General features: G+C 58.1%; 2 protein-coding genes and 1 long non-coding RNA gene across 22 annotated transcripts in view; 2 read left to right on the top strand and 1 right to left on the bottom strand.

The window, feature by feature from the left end:
- The first annotated feature begins 230 nt into the window (after positions 1–230).
- Positions 231–3,284, top strand: LOC105490567 (leucine rich colipase like 1). The gene is made up of 5 exons (XM_071072153.1): positions 231–396; positions 2,262–2,387; positions 2,511–2,636; positions 2,722–2,844; positions 3,084–3,284. Exons 1-5 carry the CDS (start codon positions 292–294, stop codon positions 3,282–3,284), a joined length of 681 nt encoding a protein of 226 aa, XP_070928254.1. The 5' UTR covers positions 231–291.
- An 822-nt stretch (positions 3,285–4,106) lies between these two features.
- Positions 4,107–11,407, top strand: LOC139356589 (uncharacterized). The gene is made up of 3 exons (XR_011608621.1): positions 4,107–4,685; positions 5,125–5,805; positions 10,474–11,407. It is a non-coding gene; the product is annotated as an uncharacterized lncRNA (long non-coding RNA).
- Positions 11,408–14,240: 2,833 nt separating this feature from the next.
- LOC105490587 (fibrosin like 1) overlaps positions 14,241–19,812 on the bottom strand; it is a 96,460-nt gene continuing 90,888 nt past the window's right edge. For 15 of the 20 annotated variants that reach the window (XM_071070741.1, XM_071070738.1, XM_071070732.1 and 12 more), the window contains 4 exons: positions 17,779–17,982; positions 17,472–17,555; positions 17,032–17,236; positions 14,241–16,434 (listed from right to left, as the gene is read on the bottom strand). In XM_071070741.1, coding sequence (XP_070926842.1) covers positions 15,624–16,434; positions 17,032–17,236; positions 17,472–17,555; positions 17,779–17,982 — 1,304 coding nt within the window. In that variant the 3' untranslated portion in view covers positions 14,241–15,623. Of the gene's footprint in view, positions 16,532–17,031; positions 17,237–17,471; positions 17,556–17,778; positions 17,983–19,812 lie in introns of all 20 variants that reach the window. The other 5 variants (XM_071070743.1, XM_071070744.1, XM_071070737.1 and 2 more) reach the window with 2 other exon arrangements.

Below are 19,812 nucleotides of genomic sequence, written 5' to 3' on the forward strand. Positions count from 1 at the left end.
GAGGTGGCGGGCGCCTGTAGTCCCAGCTACTCAGGAGGCTGAGGCAGGAGAATGGCGTGAACCCGGGAGGCAGAGCTTGCAGTGAGCCGAGATCTGGCCACTGCACTCCAGCCTGGGCGGCAGAGTGAGACTCCGTCTCAAAAAAAAAAAAAAAAAAAAAAGAAAAAAAAGAAAAGTCCATTATGTTTTTTAAAGTCTGTCTTGCAAGAGAAAGGAGCGGGAAGGGAGTAGGGATGCCAGTGCTAGGCGCCAAGCAGCACAATCCTGGGTCTCCGCAGGTCCACGTGCCCAATGGCTGGCCCAGGGTGGACGATGCTGCTACTGCTGCTGCTGCTGCCGCTGGGGTCCTTGGTGGGGTATGGGCTGCAGAAGCAGCAGATGAACCTGTCCCATAAGGTGGGTGCCAGCGGCCCCTGATGCCCCTGCAGGGGCTGCCACCTGCCCGCAGGGGCTGCCACCTTCCGTCAAGAGGCTCTCAAGGCCGGGCGTGGTGGCTCACGCCTGTAATCCCAGCACTTTGGGAGGCTGAGATGGGCGGATCATGAGGTCAGGAGATCGAGACCATCCTAGCTAACATGGTGAAACCCCGTCTCCACTAAAAATACAAAAACTAGCCAGCCGTGTGGTGGGCACCTGTAATCCCAGCTGCTCGGGAGGCTGAGGCGAGAGAATGGCGTGAACCCAGGAGGCGGAGCTTGCAGTGAGCTGAGATCCGGCCACAGCACTCCAGCCTGGGCAACAGAGCAAGACTCTGTCTCGAAAAAAAAAAAAAGGCCGGGCGCGGTGGCTCAAGCCTGTAATCCCAGCACTTTGGGAGGCCGAGACGGGCGGATCACGAGGTCAGGAGATCGAGACCATCCTGGCTAACACGGTGAAACCCCGTCTCTACTAAAAAATACAAAAAACTAGCCGGGCGAGGTGGCGGGCGCCTGTAGTCCCAGCTACTAGGGAGGCTGAGGCAGGAGAATGGTCTAAACCCGGGAGGCGGAGCTTGCAGTGAGCTGAGATCCGGCCACTGCACCCCAGCCTGGGCGACAGAGCAAGACTCTGTCTCAAAAAAAAAAAAAAAAAGAAAAAAAAAAAAAGAGGCTCTCAAAGCGACACAAAGCGTCTTCCTGGATGAAACCCTCCCGGAGGCCACACTCGCTCTCCTGGCCACACCCCCAGCTGTGCTGCCTAAGCACATTTGAGGCTATGGGATGGTGACCCCAGCACCAGGAGCAGCACTGGGGCCACTACGGCCACGGTCAACCAGGCAGGAAGGAGCAGAGCCGCGTGGGAGCTGCACTGGTGCACACTTCTGTTTTTTGAAATATACCCATTTTTCTTTTTTATTTTATTACTTTTTAAATTTGTGTGTGTGTGTGATGAAGCCTCGCCCCATTGCCCAGGCTGGAGTGCAGTGGTGCGATCTCAGCTCACTGAAACCTCCACCTTCCCAGTTCAGGCGATTCTCCTGCGTCCGCCTCCTGAGTAGCTCGGCTTACAGGCTCCCGCCACCACGCTTGGCTAAATTTTGTATTTTTAGTAGAGATGGGGTTTCACCATGTTGATCAGGCTGTTCTTGAACTCCTGACCTCAGGTGATCCACTGGCCTCGGCCTCCCAAAGTACTGAGATTACAGGCATGAGCCATTGCACCTGGCCAGAAAATATACCCACTTTTAATAAGGTTGTTATTTATGTTAACAGGCAATGGGATTCCCATTGTTATCTTAAAATTCTCTCAGTTTTAGGGTCGAATGCAGTAACGTCAGTAGACATAGCCTCATCCACAACACTCTTGAGCAAGCAAGACCAGAGGTCGCACACACGGTGGTGCCTTCTGTGTGTGTGGGTGGGGGGTGGCTACAAGCCTTGGCACAGGGGGGCGGGCCTGGCTGTCAGCTCGCCTCTGCTGGCTGTGTGATCCCGGGCGCCGTGCTCACCCTTCCTGAGCTTGTTTCTTCTCCTGTAAAATGCCAGGCACTGGGCCGGCCCGAGAGCTTCGCCCATGCTCTGCTGCTGCATCCTTGCCCTCAGTGCCTTGGTTTACCCTCTTCCGCATGGCTCACGGTAGACATTCCCTTTCTCAGCCCTGGGCCCCCAGCACTGACCTGCCAGAGCCACGGCAGTCTGGGTTTGTTCCAGAAACTTCTCAGGGAACCCAAGCTTGAAGGATGATGACACAGAGGAGCCAGAGAGACGGGAGGCCCTTCCTGAGTACTGGGTCTGCAGGCCCTGCCCAGGAACAGGTGAGCGAGCTGGTGAGTGGCATTTCAGGTCATCGGGGAGCCATGCAGGAGCCATGACGAGTGCCAGAGCAACTGCTGTACCACCAACAGCCTGGACCCACACACGCTCTGCACCCCTAAGACCATCCTCCTGCAGTGCCTGCCCTGGAAGAAGGTGAGGTGCATGCGGGGGGTGGGGGGCAGAGGAGCGAAACTGCTTGTGGCCCCCTCCCACCTGCCCCGGAAGAGCCAGGGAGTGGATGGTGGGTGCAGGGATGAGGCGTCTCCTGTCCCATAGCCCAACGGGTACAGATGCTCAGACAACTCAGAGTGCCAGAGCAGCTGCTGCGTCCGCAACAACGAGAGCCCGCAGGAGTTCTGCACATCCCAAACCATCTTCCTGCAGTGTGTGCCCTGGCGCAAGGTGAGCTGCGGGCACCTGGGGCGGATGGAGCAGGGGTAGCAGGAGATGGCCCCTCTCCACGACCACTGCCTGGCTGCCTCCCCAGCCCAACGGCAACTTCTGCAGCAGCCACCAGGAGTGTAGCAGCCAGTGCTGCATCCAGCTGAGGGAGGACAGCCCCTTCCGCTGCATGCCCCGCACCGGGATCCTGGCCCAGTGCCTGCCCCTGGTGAGTCCCGGGTGGGGGCTCAGCCTCCAGGCCCTCCCCTGGCCGTAACAGGGAAGTCACACAGAAACCCAGCAGCTGGGCCAGGTCCGGGGCCGTGAGAGGCGGGCTCTGAACTCATGGGGCGGGCGGAGCACTCAGGCACCCCAGCTCGGAAAGGCTGGCGCTTCACCACCCATCTCATAAAGTGGGGGCCACAGAGAAGGCTCCTGGGCTGGCACTGAGCCCACCAGGCCCCGCAGGGCACGGGTGCCCAGTCAGACACTGTCAGAGCCTGCGGGGCTGCGGGGAGGGGGACCCAGGACCAGCCCCCCGTAGGAGCCGAGGTTGAACGTCTTCAGGCCCGAGAGGGAACGAGCCCTGGAGGAAGAGGGTCCTCGCTTCTCCCCTCCCTCCCCCTGACCGCTGCTGTGGTTTTCCCTGACGAGAAATCCATGGGCTAAGCCTTGCGGTGCAGGCTCCGACTCTGCGGAGCCCTGGGGTCAGGGGAAGGGCCAGGATGCCAGCGGCGCAAACGCTGTGGGGCGCAAGTGTGTTTGCTGGAGCCCAAAGCTCCCACGTGGGGTGAAAGGGTCCCGGTCCCCACAGGTGAAGCTTGTTCACAGCCCTCGGTACCACCGGGCCCCGTCGTGGGCGCTGGGAGCAGCTCCGGGCGTGTGGCGCTGCTCGTGGGCGTCGGCCTCCGGGTGCTGTCCCGGCCCCCACGAAGCTGGCGTCGGGAGATGCTGTGTCCCAGCCACAGGCGTTCACGTCCTCCTTCCGCAGCGGCTTCACGGCGCGTCCCCCGCGCGTCTCCTCAGCTTCGGGCCCCGTCCCCCGCGCGTCTCGTCAGCCTCGGGCCCCGTCCCCCGCGCGTCTCCTCAGCTTCTCCTCAGCTTCCGGCCCGGCCCCCGCGCGTTTCCTCAGCCTCGGGCCCCGTCCCCCGCGCGTCTCCTCAGCTTCCGGCCGGTCCCCCGCGCGTCTCCTCAGCTTCGGGCCCCGTCCCCCGCGCGTCTCGTCAGCTTCCGGCCGGTCCCCCGCGCGTCTCCTCAGCTTCGGGGCCCGTCCCCCGCGCGTCTCCTCAGCTTCCGGCCAGTGCCCCGCGCGTCTCCTCAGCTTCCGGCCCGTCCCCCGCGCGTCTCCTCAGCCTCGGGCCCCGTCCCCCGCGCGTCTCCTCAGCCTCGGGCCCCGTCCCCCGCGCGTCTCCTCAGCTTCTCCTCAGCTTCCGGCCCGGCCCCCGCGCGTTTCCTCAGCCTCGGGCCCCGTCCCCCGCGCGTTTCCTCAGCTTCCGGCCCTTCCCCGTGCGTTTCCTCAGCTTCGGGGCCCGTCCCCCGCAGGTTTCCTCAGCTTTGGCCTGTCCCCTGCACGTTGCCCCAGCTTTGCCTTCTCCTTCAGTGACGTGAGCTCCAACCTGGGTGTGAGGGACCGACCTGGGCCCTGGGATGTTCACACCCGACCCCGTTGCTCTGGGGCTGGCTCCAGTGGAAGCTTCGCTCACTGTTCCTGCTGCTGTTTCTGGAGCTCTGAAAATCTGTGGGAACTGAAAGGCAATGACCAGCCTGGTGGCACGAAGTGTCTGAGAACCTGATTGTTAAACATCAAAAAAGGCTCCTGGAGGACCGAGTAGCCGTGTCTCACCCCTTCTGTGTTTTGAATAATAAAAGCATAAAATCTGGAGGAAACCTGGAGGTCACAGAGAGGTGGTGTCTGCTGGGTCAGTGCCAGAGCGGCCTCCTGGGAAGCCTGGGGAGGCACAGGCCGTGCTGTGGGAGGCAAGGCCAGGGCCAGAGCCTCGGGTTTGCTGTCACCTCCCACCACCACAGGGGTGTCGAATAAACGGGTGCAAGCCCGTGTGGACACTGCAGGTGAAAATCGCTCCCTCCCTGTCCCTGGCACGGTCAGTGCTCAGCACATAGGCACCCACGTCCGGGATGCAAGCCCAGTCCCTTTCTCCTTCCCCTGGCCCCAGCTGAGCTTCTGTGGTCACTTGCCTTCCCCTCGGGGGATCCCTGGTTCAGGCCAAGAACTCTTCTGGCTGCTGACTCCCGAGGGCAGCCCTGGGCTCTGTGTGGTGGTGGGGGAGGCTGGGGGGTGTTGGGGGAGTGGGTCCCTCTGCTTCGTTTGATTTCTGATTCCATCTGCTTGACGTTCCCCGAAATGCCTCCATCCCCAGCCCACCCTGTCCCTGCCATTTTCAGCCTGGGCTGTAGTGTATTTGTTTTTGTCTTGTTCCCAGTCCTTCCCCAGCACGTGGGTCTTCCTTTCCTAAGTAATTATAAACAATCTCCATCTCTGCAACTGCAGGACTATCCGAGGCTCCCCCTGGAGAGACTTGTGGGGCAGGAGCACCTGGCCGTGGTCGACTCTGCACACCCTGAAGTTACATCGTTTTGGCAACTTCCTTAAGAAAAGGCATATGACATTATGAACACACTGTTAGGCCTAAAACTGAACATACTTACAGTGAAAGACCCAGCACACCATGAGTGTAGGAAGCTCACACAGGCAGCATCACAGACAGAATTGGAAGCTCACACAGAAAGCATCACACACAGAATCGGAGGCCCACACAGGAAGCATCACAGACAGAATCACACGGCACGTTTTTTACCCTAAAGTTCCTGACCTCACAGCCTCGGATTACTTTTACAAAATGACAATTTGGTAACGTTTTCTATGGGAGAATGGAAAATCAGCTTAATCTTCCCACTGAGGGGGCTGAGCCACGTTTTCTGTGGATAAGAGTTGCTCAGGTATGAACCTCCTGGGGCGTGTGTGGGCGACAGACACAGCCGCCGTCAAGCGATTCCCATAAGAAGTCAAAGCAAACCTCTATCCTGATTAGAAGCTTCTGAGAACTGAATTTTCCACACACACACCTCTACCTGTCTGACACCGTCCCCACACCCCAGCGTCTAGATCCGGAATCTTCAAACAGGACATATTGGAGACACCATCAGGCCCCCGCCTTCTTGTTGATGTCAGGTGGGTGAGCCCAGCATGGGGGCCGTCCCTATGCGGGTGAGCTGGGGTTTGTGGGCTGTCCCCACAGAGGTAAGCCAGGGCATGGGGGCCGTCCCCACGGAGGTGAGCCAGGGCGCGGGGGCCATTCCCACGGGGGTGAGCCCAGCAACACTAGGGAAAAGCTTCCTCAACTCGCCTTCCCCACAGGTAGCTCCTGGCTGCTTGGCGCCCCTCCTCCCGCAGAGATACCAGAAGTGCACGGGGGCCGTGCCGAGTGGAGACAGGTCTTGACCCAGTACAGTGAAAAGATCTTATTTTCCCAAACTTCACAGAAACATTGACCGTGTGTTTGTCAGAGTCAGCTGAGGGCAGACGCCACACCAACATGGGGACGGGGGTGTCTAAGGTGAGGGGTTGCGCGCTGGTTCCAGGAGGAGCAAAGTGAGCCCAGGGTGGATGCAGAAGGGGTTCCCTGCCTGGCGCTCGGGAGATGGTGGGGCCACAGCCACTGGTTTGGAGAAGCTCTCTGGGTTGAGGCCAGGGGCCCATGGTGGGGCCAGCGGCACTGTACGCTAGAGGGAGGCACCTCTGGGTCCTCCCAGCCAGGGGAGTGAATGAACCAGGAAGCCCCAGCTTCGTCCACCATGGCAGAGGGGCTGCCTGTGAGCAGTTCCAGAACCATCCATCAGTGTGAGGTTGTCGGCCCCAGGATACGGACGATCCCCCCACTCTGTTCAAACCCCTCGAATCCTGTTTCCTGTCATGTTGGGTCAACTTCACTATGAATTTGGAAGTCTAAGAAAATTACAAAACCAAACAACATCGTGAAAGTGAGCATCAGATGCCACCGTGCCTGAGTCCGCCTGTCCGTTCCTTCCGCACGGGCACCCTCTCCCAGCTGCTGCCTGGCCAATGTGTGGCTGGAGTCCACCTCTGCTCCTTGGGGACATGGCCTTGCTGTGGACTGAGTGTGTCCTCACATTCATGGGTTCAAGCCCAGAGCCCCAGTGTGACGGGACTGGAGTGGGGTTCTGGGAGGTGACTGAGGTTTTGATAAGGCCGTGAGGGGCCTTGTGAGAAGGGAACTCACGCCCTTGTAATAAGAGGCTCCAGGTGACCGCGGTGGTAAACAGTCACACACTGTGAGAAAAAAGAGACCACAGAGCGAGCGTGCCAGCTCCCCCTGCCCTGCCCACCCGCCAGGGCAGGACACCCTGGGAAGGCAGCTGCCTGCAACCCAGAGGGGGCCCTCGTGGAGCTCGTCCTGCTGGCACTCAGATCTCAATGTCATTGTTTTAGCTGCTGGGTCTCTGGGGTTCCGCAGGGCAGTCCAAGAAGGCTGAGACAACGCTTATAGTGAAATCCTGAGAAACTCTTGCTTTCCACCCTAGTAGAACAAACCAGATACGCTGCAAAATGATCGTTGTTATTTTGACCACTCATCCTCAAGTTCTAACAAAATGATAATTTTTAAAAGAACAGAATAGGTAAATGTAACACATCAAACTTGAAAGCATCTGGAAGAAGTGTAGGTCCCAGCACTTCAGGAGGCTGAGGTGGGAGGACTGCTTGAGCCCAGGGGTTTGAGACCAGCCTTGGCAACATACTGAGATTCCATCTCTACCAAAAATACCAAACTTAGCTGGGTGTGGTGGTGCGCACCTGTGGTCCCAGCTACTAGGGAGGCTGAGGCAGGAGGATCACTTGAGCCCAGGAGGTCGAGGCTGCCGTGAGCTATGATTGTACCACTGCCCTCCAGCCAGCCTGGCAACAGAGCAAGGCCCTTCGAGAAGAAAAAAAAAAAGAAAGAAAGGAAAGAAAAGAAAGGGCCTGGCACAGTGGCTCACACCTGTAATCCCAACACTTTGGGAGGCCAAGGTGGATGGATCATGAAGTCAGGAGATTGAGACCATCCTGGCCAACAAGGTGAAACTTCGTCTCTACTAAAAATACAAAAACAAAATTAGCCGGGTGTGGTGGCGGCACCTGTAGTCCCAGCTACTCGGGAGGTTGAGGCAGGAGAGTGGCGTGAACCCGGGAGGCGGAACTTGCAGTGAGCCGAGATCGTGCCACTGCACTCCAGCCTGGGCGGCAGTGCCAGACTCCGTCTCAAAGAAAAACAAAAACAAAAAAACCAAAAAAACAAATACAGATGTGAAGAAACACAGGTAACATTCCTAAGAGCACAAGGCACACACGACACCCAGGCTGAGCCTCCAGGGCTCTGGGAGATGGGGCCGGGCAGAGAGCGCCTGGTGCATGGGGGCCCCGGAGGGCAGGGGCTGCGGGTGGGGACAGTCACACGTGGGAAGCCACCGGCCTCGCCCCAGGGCGTCACGCTCAGGGGAAGGCCCAGCTGCAATGATGCAATTGATGCATGCAGGGAAAGTTTCAGGAGAAAGAGGTTTCACATGGGTTCAAGCGTCTTCCCCTCAATGCTCAATTACAAAGTGGGGGGCAGGTGGCCAAGTGCAGGTCAGGACCAACGCCTGATGGGACAAACTGGCATTGGGTGCTGCCGGCGGCTTCGAGGATCCCCAGCAGTTCTGTGTGTTTTCCAGTCCAATGCCCACGCTCCGGAGAAACCCAGTGAGGGCGTCCCCCAATCGCTGTCCAGAACCTTCTGCACACCAAGGTTGTGAAAGTCTCTGAGAGGCAGGGGGCTCTCCCAGGAGGAAGGAGCATGAACGCTGAGGCCCTGCACCAGGCAGGGAGCCGTGCTGCTCGCTGATCCTGGGGGCTGCGGTGTGGACTGGGACAGACAGCCCGCCTGCCGGAACAGACGGAGGGTGCCGAGAGGGAAGGCAGAGGGTTGCCAGCTCACTCTGAGGTCAGGAAAGAGTTATTTGAATGGCACTTGCAACTTTTCAAGCTGGAAATGTTTAAAATAACAAATACCAGTTACAGATAAGCACCGTTTCTGAACCCACAGTTCCACATTGGAGAATCAAATCCCACAAAAATGTTTGTCCCAGAAAGTGCAGTTTGATAGACAAGACTTAATCCACAAACCAGACACAGTGCCAGGAGCTGGCATCACGGAGCACCCGTGGTTCTTCCTGGAGCATGAGGAGTCCAGCTCCCCAGGACGGTTCGAGAGCACAGGTGGCATCCCCAGAGGGAGCAGCTGCCTTTCCTGATCACCCGTGTATTCTTTTGCTTGTAACAAGGAGCATGAGTCAATCCCATAATTTCTTTTTCTAAAATCTAGGCTGGCGTGGTGGCTCACACCTGTAATCCCAGGACTTTGGGAGGCCAGGGTGGGTGGATCACCTGAGGTCAGAAGTTTGAGACCAGCCTGGGCAACATGGCAAAACCCTGTCTCTATTAAAAAAATACAAAATTAGGCCGGGTGCGGTGGCTCGTGCCTGTAATCCCAGCACTTAGGGAGGTCCAGGTGGGCAGATCACGAGGTCAGGAGATCGAGACCAGCCTGGCCAACATGGCAAAACCCCGTCTTTAATGAAATACAAAAAAGTAGCCGGGTGTGGTGGCAGGAGCCTGTAATCTCAGCTACTTAGGAGCCTGAGGCAGGAGAATTGCTTGAATGTGGGAGGCGGAGGTTGCAGTGAGCTGAGATCGTGCCCCTGCACTCCAGCCTGGGTGACAGAGCGAGATTCTGTCTCCAAAAAAAAAAAAAAATTTTAGAACAAAAATGTAAAGGAGGGAAATTCCAATAGTCGAGTTGCTGTTTCCGTTTACACGTTGAACTTGATGAGCAGGGGTGTCAGATCTGCTTCTCTGGGGCAGAACAGGAGCCGTGCGTGGCAGGCCCGGGGACCATGCAGCCTCTCGGCCACCCAGGTGCACGCACCTGGCCCCTGCTTGGTCAACTCAGCCCTCGGGCCTCTTCCTGACTAGGAGGCAGCCGTGTCCTGGTGGTCTCTCTAGTGGGTGAGGACAGGCGGTCACAATCCTCAGCCGCAAGCCATTGCAGGATTACGAGATGTGGTTCTGACCCTCCCTGCCCCCAGAACCCCCGCCCCCGACCTGGCGGCTGGATGCTGAGCCTCTTGTGGGGCGTGGGGCTGGGGTGAGGTTTCCTGGAGGCCACACGGGCTCAGCTGTCTCCGCAAGGCCTCTTTTCCTGTTTGCTGCCATGTTCAGCAAGGCCACGTCCATCCCCCCACACCCTGTCGAAGAGGACCCAGTTCAGCTCTGAGTAGCCCCAGGCCCACGCAGGAAGGAAGGAATCAGGGTCGGTGTGAGCCAGCGGGTCTGAAGCCTTCATGGTAAATATTTTATGATGCTTCCTTTTCTATCTAGAAATGAAATTCAGTTCTTATAAGCTTCACATATAATTTTAGGGAAAAAATATCTAAGGCCCCAAAATATATAAGCCCCAAACTGTGGTATAACAGAAAAATAAAAATAATTTATAGCAAAATGTTGTGGATTTCAAGTCCGTGAAGGCTCAGGTGTGCGGATGCCAGATGCAAAACGACCTTCAGGTTTCCCAAAGGCCCCTGGGTTAGTCTGGCTCCCACTGAGAACCTGGACCCTCAGCCAGCAGGCCGGGCATGGTCCACGTCCCCTGCCCTGTTGACAAGGGTGCAGGCCCCCCAGTGTCAGCTGATGACACCTCGGCAGAGACCCTCTGGTGGTGAGGGGGAACCCTGGGGAGGCCCTGTCTTTCCAGATAAGGTTGACACTCACTGTCTCCCCTTCGCTGATCTCTCTCCCTGGCAGATGGATGTAATGCCTGGAGCTACAGCAGCTATTTCATTACTATGAGGCAATGAACATGGAAAGGCCAAGAGAATCACAAAAATGCCAGGCCTGACTCAAGCTCCTGCAGCACCTCCCGAACCTCTGCCTCCAGAGCACATGTCATATGGAAAACTCCGTGTGTTGATGGCGTCATGGTCACGGATCCTGTACTTGCAGGCGCACTCCTTTCTCTCTGAGCCTTCCCCAGCGTGTAGAGCCTGTTGGACACAGGAGCACTGGCCCCTGGCCTCTCCCAGCAGCACCACATGCCCTCAGGCTGTGGATAGGACCCCAGCTGACACTGCACAGAGCTCAGTGTTGTCAGTCATGAATACTTCCAGTCTGCGTCAAGATCCTTGGATTCCAGGTTCCCATCAGCGGTGGGAAGATCTCCATGGCACAATCTCTGGAATCTGCGAGTACGTCACCTAGAAGGCCATGTCTGAGCAAAGGTGATTAGAGTCAGGATGTGGAGGTGGTGCGGCTTTCCTGGATTACCCAGGTAGAGTGTAAACGCAGACTAGTCCTCACGAGAGAGCTGGGGAAGCCTCAACATAGAGGTGGCCACGTGAGGACGAGGCACGGAGAACGGGCTCGTTTGGGCACCCAGGGCATTCCAGTGTTCATGCCTGTCCTGGGACTCCACTCCCTTGCTGGTGAGGGGTCCAGGCATTGCCAGGAGGAGCCCAGCAGGGCATCTGGGAGGCTTCCCCCTTCTTCGATGCCTTCGCCCGTCCAAGACACACGGGGCCCCTGCTGCGTGCCAGGCCCTGAGTCTGGTAGTAACAGGACGGACTTTGATGCTGTTCCTCTCCCTCCTGGGATGGCCAGGAGTCACTGTAGCTGCTTGACAAATGTCACCCAGGTTGAGTGTTTTTAAAACCCTGTATCTATTCTATGAAGGATAGAATATTAAAACATATATCAAAACCTTTATTTTTCTGTCAGCATCAGATGTGCTTCCATTTGCCTGACTGCATCTTTCAGGTCTTGCTGAAATAAAATATAATTTCAACTCCTGATTTTTATAACAGGGTCTATCTTACCCAGGTTCTAATTTACCCAGGTTCCAAGTTTTATATCAAGGTAATTTAGCCCAAGTTCTAAGTTACCAGGTGAGATGGAAATAGCCTCACCAAAATCCTCCGGGGACAGGGGGAGGGTCACTTGGACTGCTGACCTGAGCGATGTGCCCCCTCACAGAGAGTGTTTCCAGGAGCGTGTACCCTCATAGGGTGCTCCCAAGAAGGTGTCCCTCCTCACAGAGTGCTCCCAGGAGAGTGCTCCTTCACCAAGTGCTCCCAGGAGGGTGCTCCCCCACAGAATGCTCCCAGGAGGCTGCTACCTCACAGAGTGCTCCCAGGAGAGTGCTTTCATCAGAGTGCTCTCAGGAGTGTGCTCCCTCTAAAAGAGTGCTCCCAGGAGCGTGCTCCCTCACAGAGTATTCCCAGGAAGGTGCTCCCATTTCACTGAGTGCTCACAGGAGGCTGCTCCATCAGAATGCTCCCGGGAGGGTGCTCTAGTCACAGAGTGCTCTCAGGAACGTGCCCCCTCACAGAGTGCTCCTGGGAAGAAGTCCACCCTGGATTCTGCACCATCAGAGATCACTCCCCTTAAAGATGATGCGTGGGGAGGGATGGCTGCCTCAGTGCCAGGGCTGGCCCTACAGTGGAAGGCAGCCCCAGAGGGACCCTGCCTGGATGGGGTCCCCTCCCCCTTTCTCTGCATTTCAAAGCAGGCTCTGTGCTTTGACTTAAAGGCAGACATTTCACCATTTCACTCCTTCACATGGCATCCCTAGGCTCGCAGGTAGTTCTGGCCAGGGGATGGCCCTGGAGTGCCGCCCACCCGCCAGCTGCCATCCTCCCTCCAGTCCCACTGCCGCCCTACCTCCAGCCACACTGCCGTCCTCCCTCCAGCCGCACTGCCATCCGCCCTCCAGCCACACTGCCACCCTCCCTCCAGCCACATTGTTGCTCTCCCTCCAGCCACATTGCTGCTCTCCCTCCAGGTGCACTGTCGTCCTCCCTCCAGCTGCACTGCTGTCCACCCTGCAGCCGCACTGCTGTCCTCCCTCCAGCTCTACTGCTGTCCACCCTCCAGCTGCCTCCCTCCCTCCAGCTCTGCCTTACAGGTGCGTTCCCAGATCCCTGGAGCCACAGGACTGGGCCTTGGCCTTGCCTCCTCCTCACTGCTGGGCTGCCCTGCAGGGGACTTGGGGCAGAGCAGGCCTGTGTGGATGACTAACACAATCAGCTCACTCAGGGCAGAATATGCAGCGCTGGAGTCTTCCTGAAGATTTGCTGCACAGGTTGGAATAACCAAGACACGGGGATGTGAAGCACAGTCACGTGCCATCCAGCCTCGCTGTGGGAAAGGGCAGGCTGCATAGGCAGGGGCAACCCTAGAAGATTAGAATGCGGGATTCTTTTTTTTTTTTTTTTTGAGATGGAGTCTTGCTCTGTCTCCCAGGCTGGAAGTACAGTGGCGTGATCACAGCTCACTGCAACCTCTGCCTCCTGGGTTAAAGTGATTCTCTTGCCTCAGCCTCCAGAGTAGCTGGGATTACAGGCGAATGCCACCACGCCTGGCTAATTTTTTTTTATTTTTAGTAGAGATGGGGTTTCACCATGTTGGTCAGGCTAGTCTCAAACTCCTGACCTCAGGTGATCTGCCCACCTCAGCCTCCCGAAGTGCTGGGATTCCAGGTGTGAGCCATCACGTCTGGCCAGAATGCTGCATTCTTACTGTACCTTTTCATGCACAAACACCTACCACCATGTTACAGCTGCCAACAGGATTCAGGAGTCACATGGGGTGCAGGTGTGCAGCCCAGAAGCAACAGGCCGGCCCGTCCAGGCATGTGCCACATGCTGATATTCACACAGTGGCAAAATTGCGCAACACATTTCATAGAAGCCCCACATGGCAGATGGTCCAGGCCCCAGACAATAACCCGGTGGGGTGTGGAGTGGGAGCTGCCCCTCCTGCCACCCTGGAAGGGTCTTATGGGACACAGGGCACTCCTTACTGGGTGCACAGTGGGCCCACGAGGCCTCCTTCTTAGGTTGCAGCCCTGGGGCCCCTCAGTGAGGAGTTAATTGGCAGGGCCGGGGTGGAGGTGATGCTCAGGTCAAGGCCAGGTGTGCACCTGGAGCTTTCCTGAACATCACTCAAGGCAGGTGGGCCTGGTGCTCACTGCACAGGAGGGTGGGGGCTGCCACCTCTGCACCTGGCTCCTGCCCTCTGAGCTCCTGTTCATTTGGGCACAGCCAAGGCAAGGTCAATCCCACAAGTCCCTGCAGGGCCAGAACTCTCTGGCATGAAGGCGGAACTAAGAGCATCTTCTATGCACAAAACCCTGTGGATGTGAGGGAAGGTGGCCATGGGGTCACTGGGGGTGGGACGACAGGGGGCCATGTGACATTCCCAAGAACAAAGTGACACAATGGGGCATCTGGCAGAGCCAAGAACTGGGGTTTCCATGGGGAGAGGTGGCGGTGGGGGAGGGGGCTGGGCAGAGCCGGGGGCTGGGGTTTCCATGGGGGGCTGGGCAGAGCTGGGGTGGCAGCAGGGCTGGGAAGCTGGGACCTGCTGTGCTTCACTTCCTGGGTGATGGCACCCGACAGCGTAGGGCCACCAAGGTGCCCAGCATCCCAAGGCGCCTGCAGGAGGGATGCACGCCTGTAGGGGGTCAGCCTGGGTGAGCCCGGCCCCCCAACGCCACACAGAACACACGACCACAGTTTCATCCAAATCAAGGCTGTATTTATCATCACTGATTGATATGGGAACAGAATATTCCAAACAAACGGGGTCCACCGTGGAAACGTGGCTGAAACACAGAACTGAGCAAAGCATGTGGCTCAATGGCTGACCCTGAAGGCTGGGAAGCCTGGTAGGGACACAGCCCAGACGTAGGGGAACACAAAAGGCCTCAAGAAGGGCAGGGCATGGGGGGCTCATGTGGGTGAGAGCAAAACCCAAACCGAGAGGAGGCCAGGCCAAGGGCCCGGGAGGCAACGACCACACCAAGGTGACGCTGATGCCTCACGCGAAAGAAAACACACAACAGTGATTTTTTTTTTTTTTTTTGTACTCAGCCTTTAGACTCTTGCACTTCTAAACCTCCACCGATCTGGTCTACAGATTCCAAGAACCCTGCACCATCCACACAAACGTCCACAGAATCGCCCTTGCGGCTGGAGCTGGCCAGTCCTGAAGCCCACAGGAGCCGCCCAGGAGTGCTGTTCTGCTGTCCCAGGGGCCCTGATGGGGGTACCCAACCTCTCCACGGACCCAGGGGCTGGGACGTCGCTGGCGGAACCTTCCTCCCCCCACCAGCGGCGGGAGCGCTTGCATAGTTGAAGGAAAGTTGCTGCCATTAAACTGAGAATGTTTACAACCGGCAGCGCCTGGGTTTTTGTGACCGTGTTAGACAAACCACCAGAGGGCTTTCTGGAAACCGATTTATAAAGTCTATCTAGGTTAAGAATTTAATAACGTCATATATTTATATCAACAGACTATTTACACGTTTCGTTTGCTTTTTAAAAAACAAACCAAAAAAGAAATTCTCTTACACTTCTGCATAATAAGGCAAAAAACAAAGTTTTGTACATTATTATTATTTTAATATAGATCTGTAACTTCGGTTCCAAGTACCAAGGGGGGGCCAGGGCTGGCCTGAGTGGGGGCCTCACAGTGCGCTGGACAAAGTGACCGGTTTTTCTCCATAAATAAGACAAAGAAACCCTGGGGATCTGGAGAAGGATCTGAGGCCATTAAACTGCAAATCCCAACCGAAAACGAAGAAGCAAAAGTTTCTTTTTTGGTTCTTTTAAACGTCTAAATAGCATAAAATTAAGAAAAATACAAATCCATTACAAACACTTCTCATTTGTGGGGGGAAAAGGTACAAACGCGATTTTTTTTTCCCAACAGCCGAATCCCAAACTCGGAAAACAAAAGATCACCCTCAGAAAAGCCGACACCCAAGTCCCCGCCTCCACAGGCTGCGGGTGGAGAGGCGGCGCCGCCCCAGGATCGGCGGGAGCTGTGCTTGAGTTCTAGGAACTGATGGAGAAACGGACAGCGGTGCGCTCGGAGAGGCGTCTGCGGCCCCGGGGCTACCGCGCCTCCACCTCCGGGGGGTTTCGGGACGGGGAGTAGTCGCGCGCCTCGCCCGGCCCGAGGCCCCCCAGCGGCGTAGTCCGGCTCCGCGGCGGCCCGGGGGGCGTGGGAGGCCCGGCCGCGGTCACCAGTGGGGGTGGTGCGCCGAGGGCGGCGGCGGCGGCGGGCGGGGTCCGCGCCAGGAGCCCGTTGTGCAGCGAGCCGGGCGCGAGGCGAGGGAAGTGCAGGGCGCCCAGCGAGGGCAGCAGCGCGCCGTCCAGGGCGGGGGCGGCGGGCGGCAGGTGCGGGGCCCGCGCGCGCTCCAGCTCCCCCTGCAGGCGCTCGGGGCTGTAGCCGTGGGGCTCACGGTCGCGGTAGGGGCGCTCCGGAGGCTCCAGGAGGGCAGCGGGGCCCGGGGCGGCGGCGGCACCGGGGAAGGCGCGGCGGGGCAGCTCCAGGCCGCGGAAAGGCTCCCACGCGAAGCCCGGCGCGCCCAGGCGCTCGCGGCCCAGGCCCAGCTGCAGGGGCACGGGGTGCAGGGCGCCCCCCGGGGGTTCGGAAGCCTCGTCCTCCCCGCGCTCCTCCTTGACCTTCACGTTTCCCGGAGCCGCCTTGCTGTGGGGCGGGGACGCGCGCGCGGGCATCTTGGTGGCCTCCTCCTTGGCTGGGGAGCGGCTCTCCTTGACCCGAGGTTCGGACTCGCGCTCCGCAGAGGCCCCGGGCCGGCCCAGCTCGCTCTGGCCCCGGAGCAGGAGTCCGCTGACGGGGTGGCCGGCGGGGGTGGCGGGCGAGGCCCGGCTCAGCAGGCGCGTCTTCTCCAGGAGGTCCCTGGAGGCGGCAGGGCGGACCCGTCACTCCCGAGACCTCCGTCCCGCCGAGCGGCGCAGCCCAGGCTGCTCCCATTGCCTGGCGGGGCCTCCAGCTCCTGGGTGACCGGTGACCCCTCAGCACCCACGGCTCCCGCACCCCCACAGGCTCCCAAAACCTACGCGTCCTCTCTGCGCTGGACGGCCTGGAAACCTCGGCCGAGAGACGAAGCAGATGAGCCGCCAGCAGCGACTTCAGCTCCCCACGGCCCCTCCCTGTTAGGACGGGGGGCCTGCCGGCAGCCGCACCCCCGAAATCCTCCCTCAAACTCTGCGAGTCAGGCCGACCTGGAGGTCTCCCTGATGGCAGGTGTGGGTGCCTGTGGTGGGGATGGGTCTTCACCCTCCTCACCCTTCCCAGCCCCAGGGCACGGCCTTCACTCCCCATTGCAGAGAGGAGTCGCCAGGGAGCAGAACTTTGGTCCCCATACCCCGGGGCTCAGCACAGAGCTGGACAGAGCATGAGTGGGCAGCAGTGGGAGGGAGAGAGGGGGAGGGGGAGAGAGAATGGGGGCTGGGGAGGTACGGTGTGGGGATAGGGAACAAGAGCGCCACTCACCGTTCCTGCTCCTCCTTGCCATTGTCCGGCTCTCGGTCATGGTTGGTCAGGGCTGACACCCGCTCCACCTCCACGGACTTGGGCCACGGGGGTGGAGCAGGGAAGGAGGGCGGTGCCCGGTGCAGTCGGTTCCAGGCCTCGTGGGGGCTGGGCAGGCCGTGCACAGAGGAGCCCTCCTTCGGGGCAAAGATGCTGCCGCCAGGAGCTGGGGGCAGAGGCCACGGAGCGTGAGGTTGGGTCTGTCCCTCCCCAGCCACACCCCAGGAGAACCCGGGAGGGGCTTTAGGAGGGTCCCAGGTTGACACTGAAAAGGGGGTGCCCCCAGGGGGCCCAGCCCACAGAGGAGGGAGGTCAGCCAGGCATCAGGGTTCCTGCAGAGGACACAGGCATGGGGGAGGGACGCGGGCATCAGGGGAGGGGGCACAGGCTGGGTCACTCACCCAGTGCGTGGCTGCCCAGGCCCCCAAAGGCGTGGCTGCTCAGGCTCCCCAGGCCCCCAAAGGTGCTCGGTCTGCTGAAAGGGTCTGTGGGGGCAACCGCAAGCCCCAGAGGTCTGTGAGGTGTGGGCTACGGCTCCCACCTGGTCCAGTGGGGCTGCTGCAGAGGCTTCCAGCCTGGTGGGTGCTGCCTGCATGACCCAAGGGGCTCCCTGGGGCTTGGGGCCACCTTCTCGCCCACCTACTTCCCCCACCCCAAGGCTGCTGAGGAACCAGCCAGGCTGTGTGGGCTAAATTCAGAAGCACCCACCTGTCAGGGGGCCAGCGGGCAGGAAGCTGCCGGGATGGGCTGAGGCTCCAAATGGGTTGGAGGCAGGATGGGCGGCACCTGGGGGGGGCAGCCAGGTTTGACAGAGGCCAGGAGAGAGCACCAGGGCCTCCCATCTGCAGCTCTGTTCACAGGGGGCACCCCAGTTTCCTCTGTGAACCTTCACCTCCCATTCTCTCGCATGCCCTGAGGGGTGAAGTGTGTCCAGTCAGAGTAAGAGGTGGAATTTACCCCACAATTCGGAGGAGGTTTGACTTGGGGCTGCAGTGGCAGCCATCCTGGGAACCCAAGCGGGGCAGCGAGGGAGGTGCTGAGTGCAGTACAGCCCTCAGAGCAAAGGGGCCACAACTTGGGCAGAGACAAAGTCCAAGTAACATGTGCCTTGATTGGACCACTCCTGAAGCCCTTATCCCAGAGCTTTCACCTGGGAGCTGATAAATGGTCCTCACTTCTTAATGTGGTGCTGGGCCTCAGGCCCGGATGGACATGGTGCTGTCTTGGAGGCTGCACGTCGCAGCCCCTCGTGGCATTCCTGGGCACAGGCCCAGCCCACAGCACCATGTCAACATCAGCCCTGGTCCCCCAACAACCTGGGAGAGCAACCATGTGAGGCCCTGGCCCTGTAAGCGGCTGCTGCAGGGGACTCAGTGCTGTTGGGCCAGGGGCCATCCTGCACATGGGTCCAGGGGGCAGGTTTCTAGTAAAGACCAGCAGGGCGTCATCTTTAGGTTACTCCAGCTCCCTCCCAGCCCTAATCCTGGGGACCCCAAAGACGGGGTGCTCACGCCTCCCATGTGTTCAGAGCTTCTGATCTCCACTGAGCTCTGGCATGAAAGCTAATGCCACTCCTCTAAACTAGAGAGGAAGACAGCCTGCCCCACGCCATGAAAACACAGCTTGTCAAAGTGTGTGCAGCAAGAGGTGGAAGGAAGCACACTGCCTCAAATGCCTGCACTGTGAGACGCTGAGGAATTAATATTCTCAACCTCCAGATCAAGCAAGAAGAGGCCAGAAAAGTGAGCAACACACAAGAAAACACAGAGAAGGCAACAAGGTCAAAGCTGCTCCTTTAAAAATACGGGTGAAATTGGTCAGGCGCAGGGGCTCACGCCTGTAATCCCAGCACTTTGGGAGGCCAAGACAGAAGGATCACTTGAGGTCAGGAGTTTGAGACTAGCTTGGCCAACATGGTGAAACCCCGTCTCTACTAAAAATACAAAAATGAGCCAGGTGTAGCGTCGCTTGCCTGTAATCCCAGCTACTTGGGAGGCTGAGGCAGGAGAATCACTTGAACCCGGGAGGTAGAGGTTGCAGTGAGCCAAGATCACACCACTGCACTCCAGCCTGGCGACAGAGCAAGACTTCGTCTCAAAATAAATAAACAAATAAATAAAAATAAAATAAAATACCGGTGAAATGGACGAACTTCTGGTGAGATTAATGAAGAAAAAAAGAGAAGATGGCACAGCCAAGCAATATGAAGAATTACCAGGGCCTGCGGAGTTCAGGCGTGACGGATGGACAGCTATGGAGCCTGCCCCAAATCAACTTACTAGAAACACTCGAGTTACTGAAACCAATTCAAGAAGAAACAGCTTGAGGAATACCACACCCAACGGGGAAAAACAATCAGTACCTGGAACCTGAGTGTGAGCCTGCCAAGCCTTGAAGGAAGTGATGGCTGGACCTCACAAGAGCTCTTCCAGACAACAGAAAAAAGGAAAGCTCCTTAACTCGCTGAAGAAGGCAAACAGCCCTCATGACAAAACCTGACAGATGCAGTACAGGAAGGGAAACTACAGGCCAGGCTTACTCAGGGAAACTCATCTGAAACAAAGCACTGGAAAAGTGGCTGCAGAAACGTATCAACCACATTTCTGTAAATGTAAAACCATCCACTCGTAGATACGACTTTCTACACAGAAAAGGTAAAGGAATTGACAGGCAAATGTCTTTGCATTCGTAAAAATTTAGCAAGATTGCTAGTTACAAAATCAAGAGATGGCACACGAATCT

This window comes from Macaca nemestrina, chromosome 10, assembly GCF_043159975.1.
Source record: "Macaca nemestrina isolate mMacNem1 chromosome 10, mMacNem.hap1, whole genome shotgun sequence".
Classification (NCBI taxonomy): Eukaryota; Metazoa; Chordata; class Mammalia; order Primates; family Cercopithecidae; genus Macaca; species Macaca nemestrina.

Coding starts and splice junctions, on each gene's coding strand:
- LOC105490567 (XM_071072153.1), top strand. CDS start 292: ATGGCTGGCCCAGGGTGGACGATGCTGCTACTGCTGCTGCTGCTGCCG. Junction 397..2,261: donor AGATGAACCTGTCCCATAAG/GTGGGTGCCAGC, acceptor GTGGCATTTCAG/GTCATCGGGGAGCCATGCAG. Junction 2,637..2,721: donor AGTGTGTGCCCTGGCGCAAG/GTGAGCTGCGGG, acceptor CTGCCTCCCCAG/CCCAACGGCAACTTCTGCAG.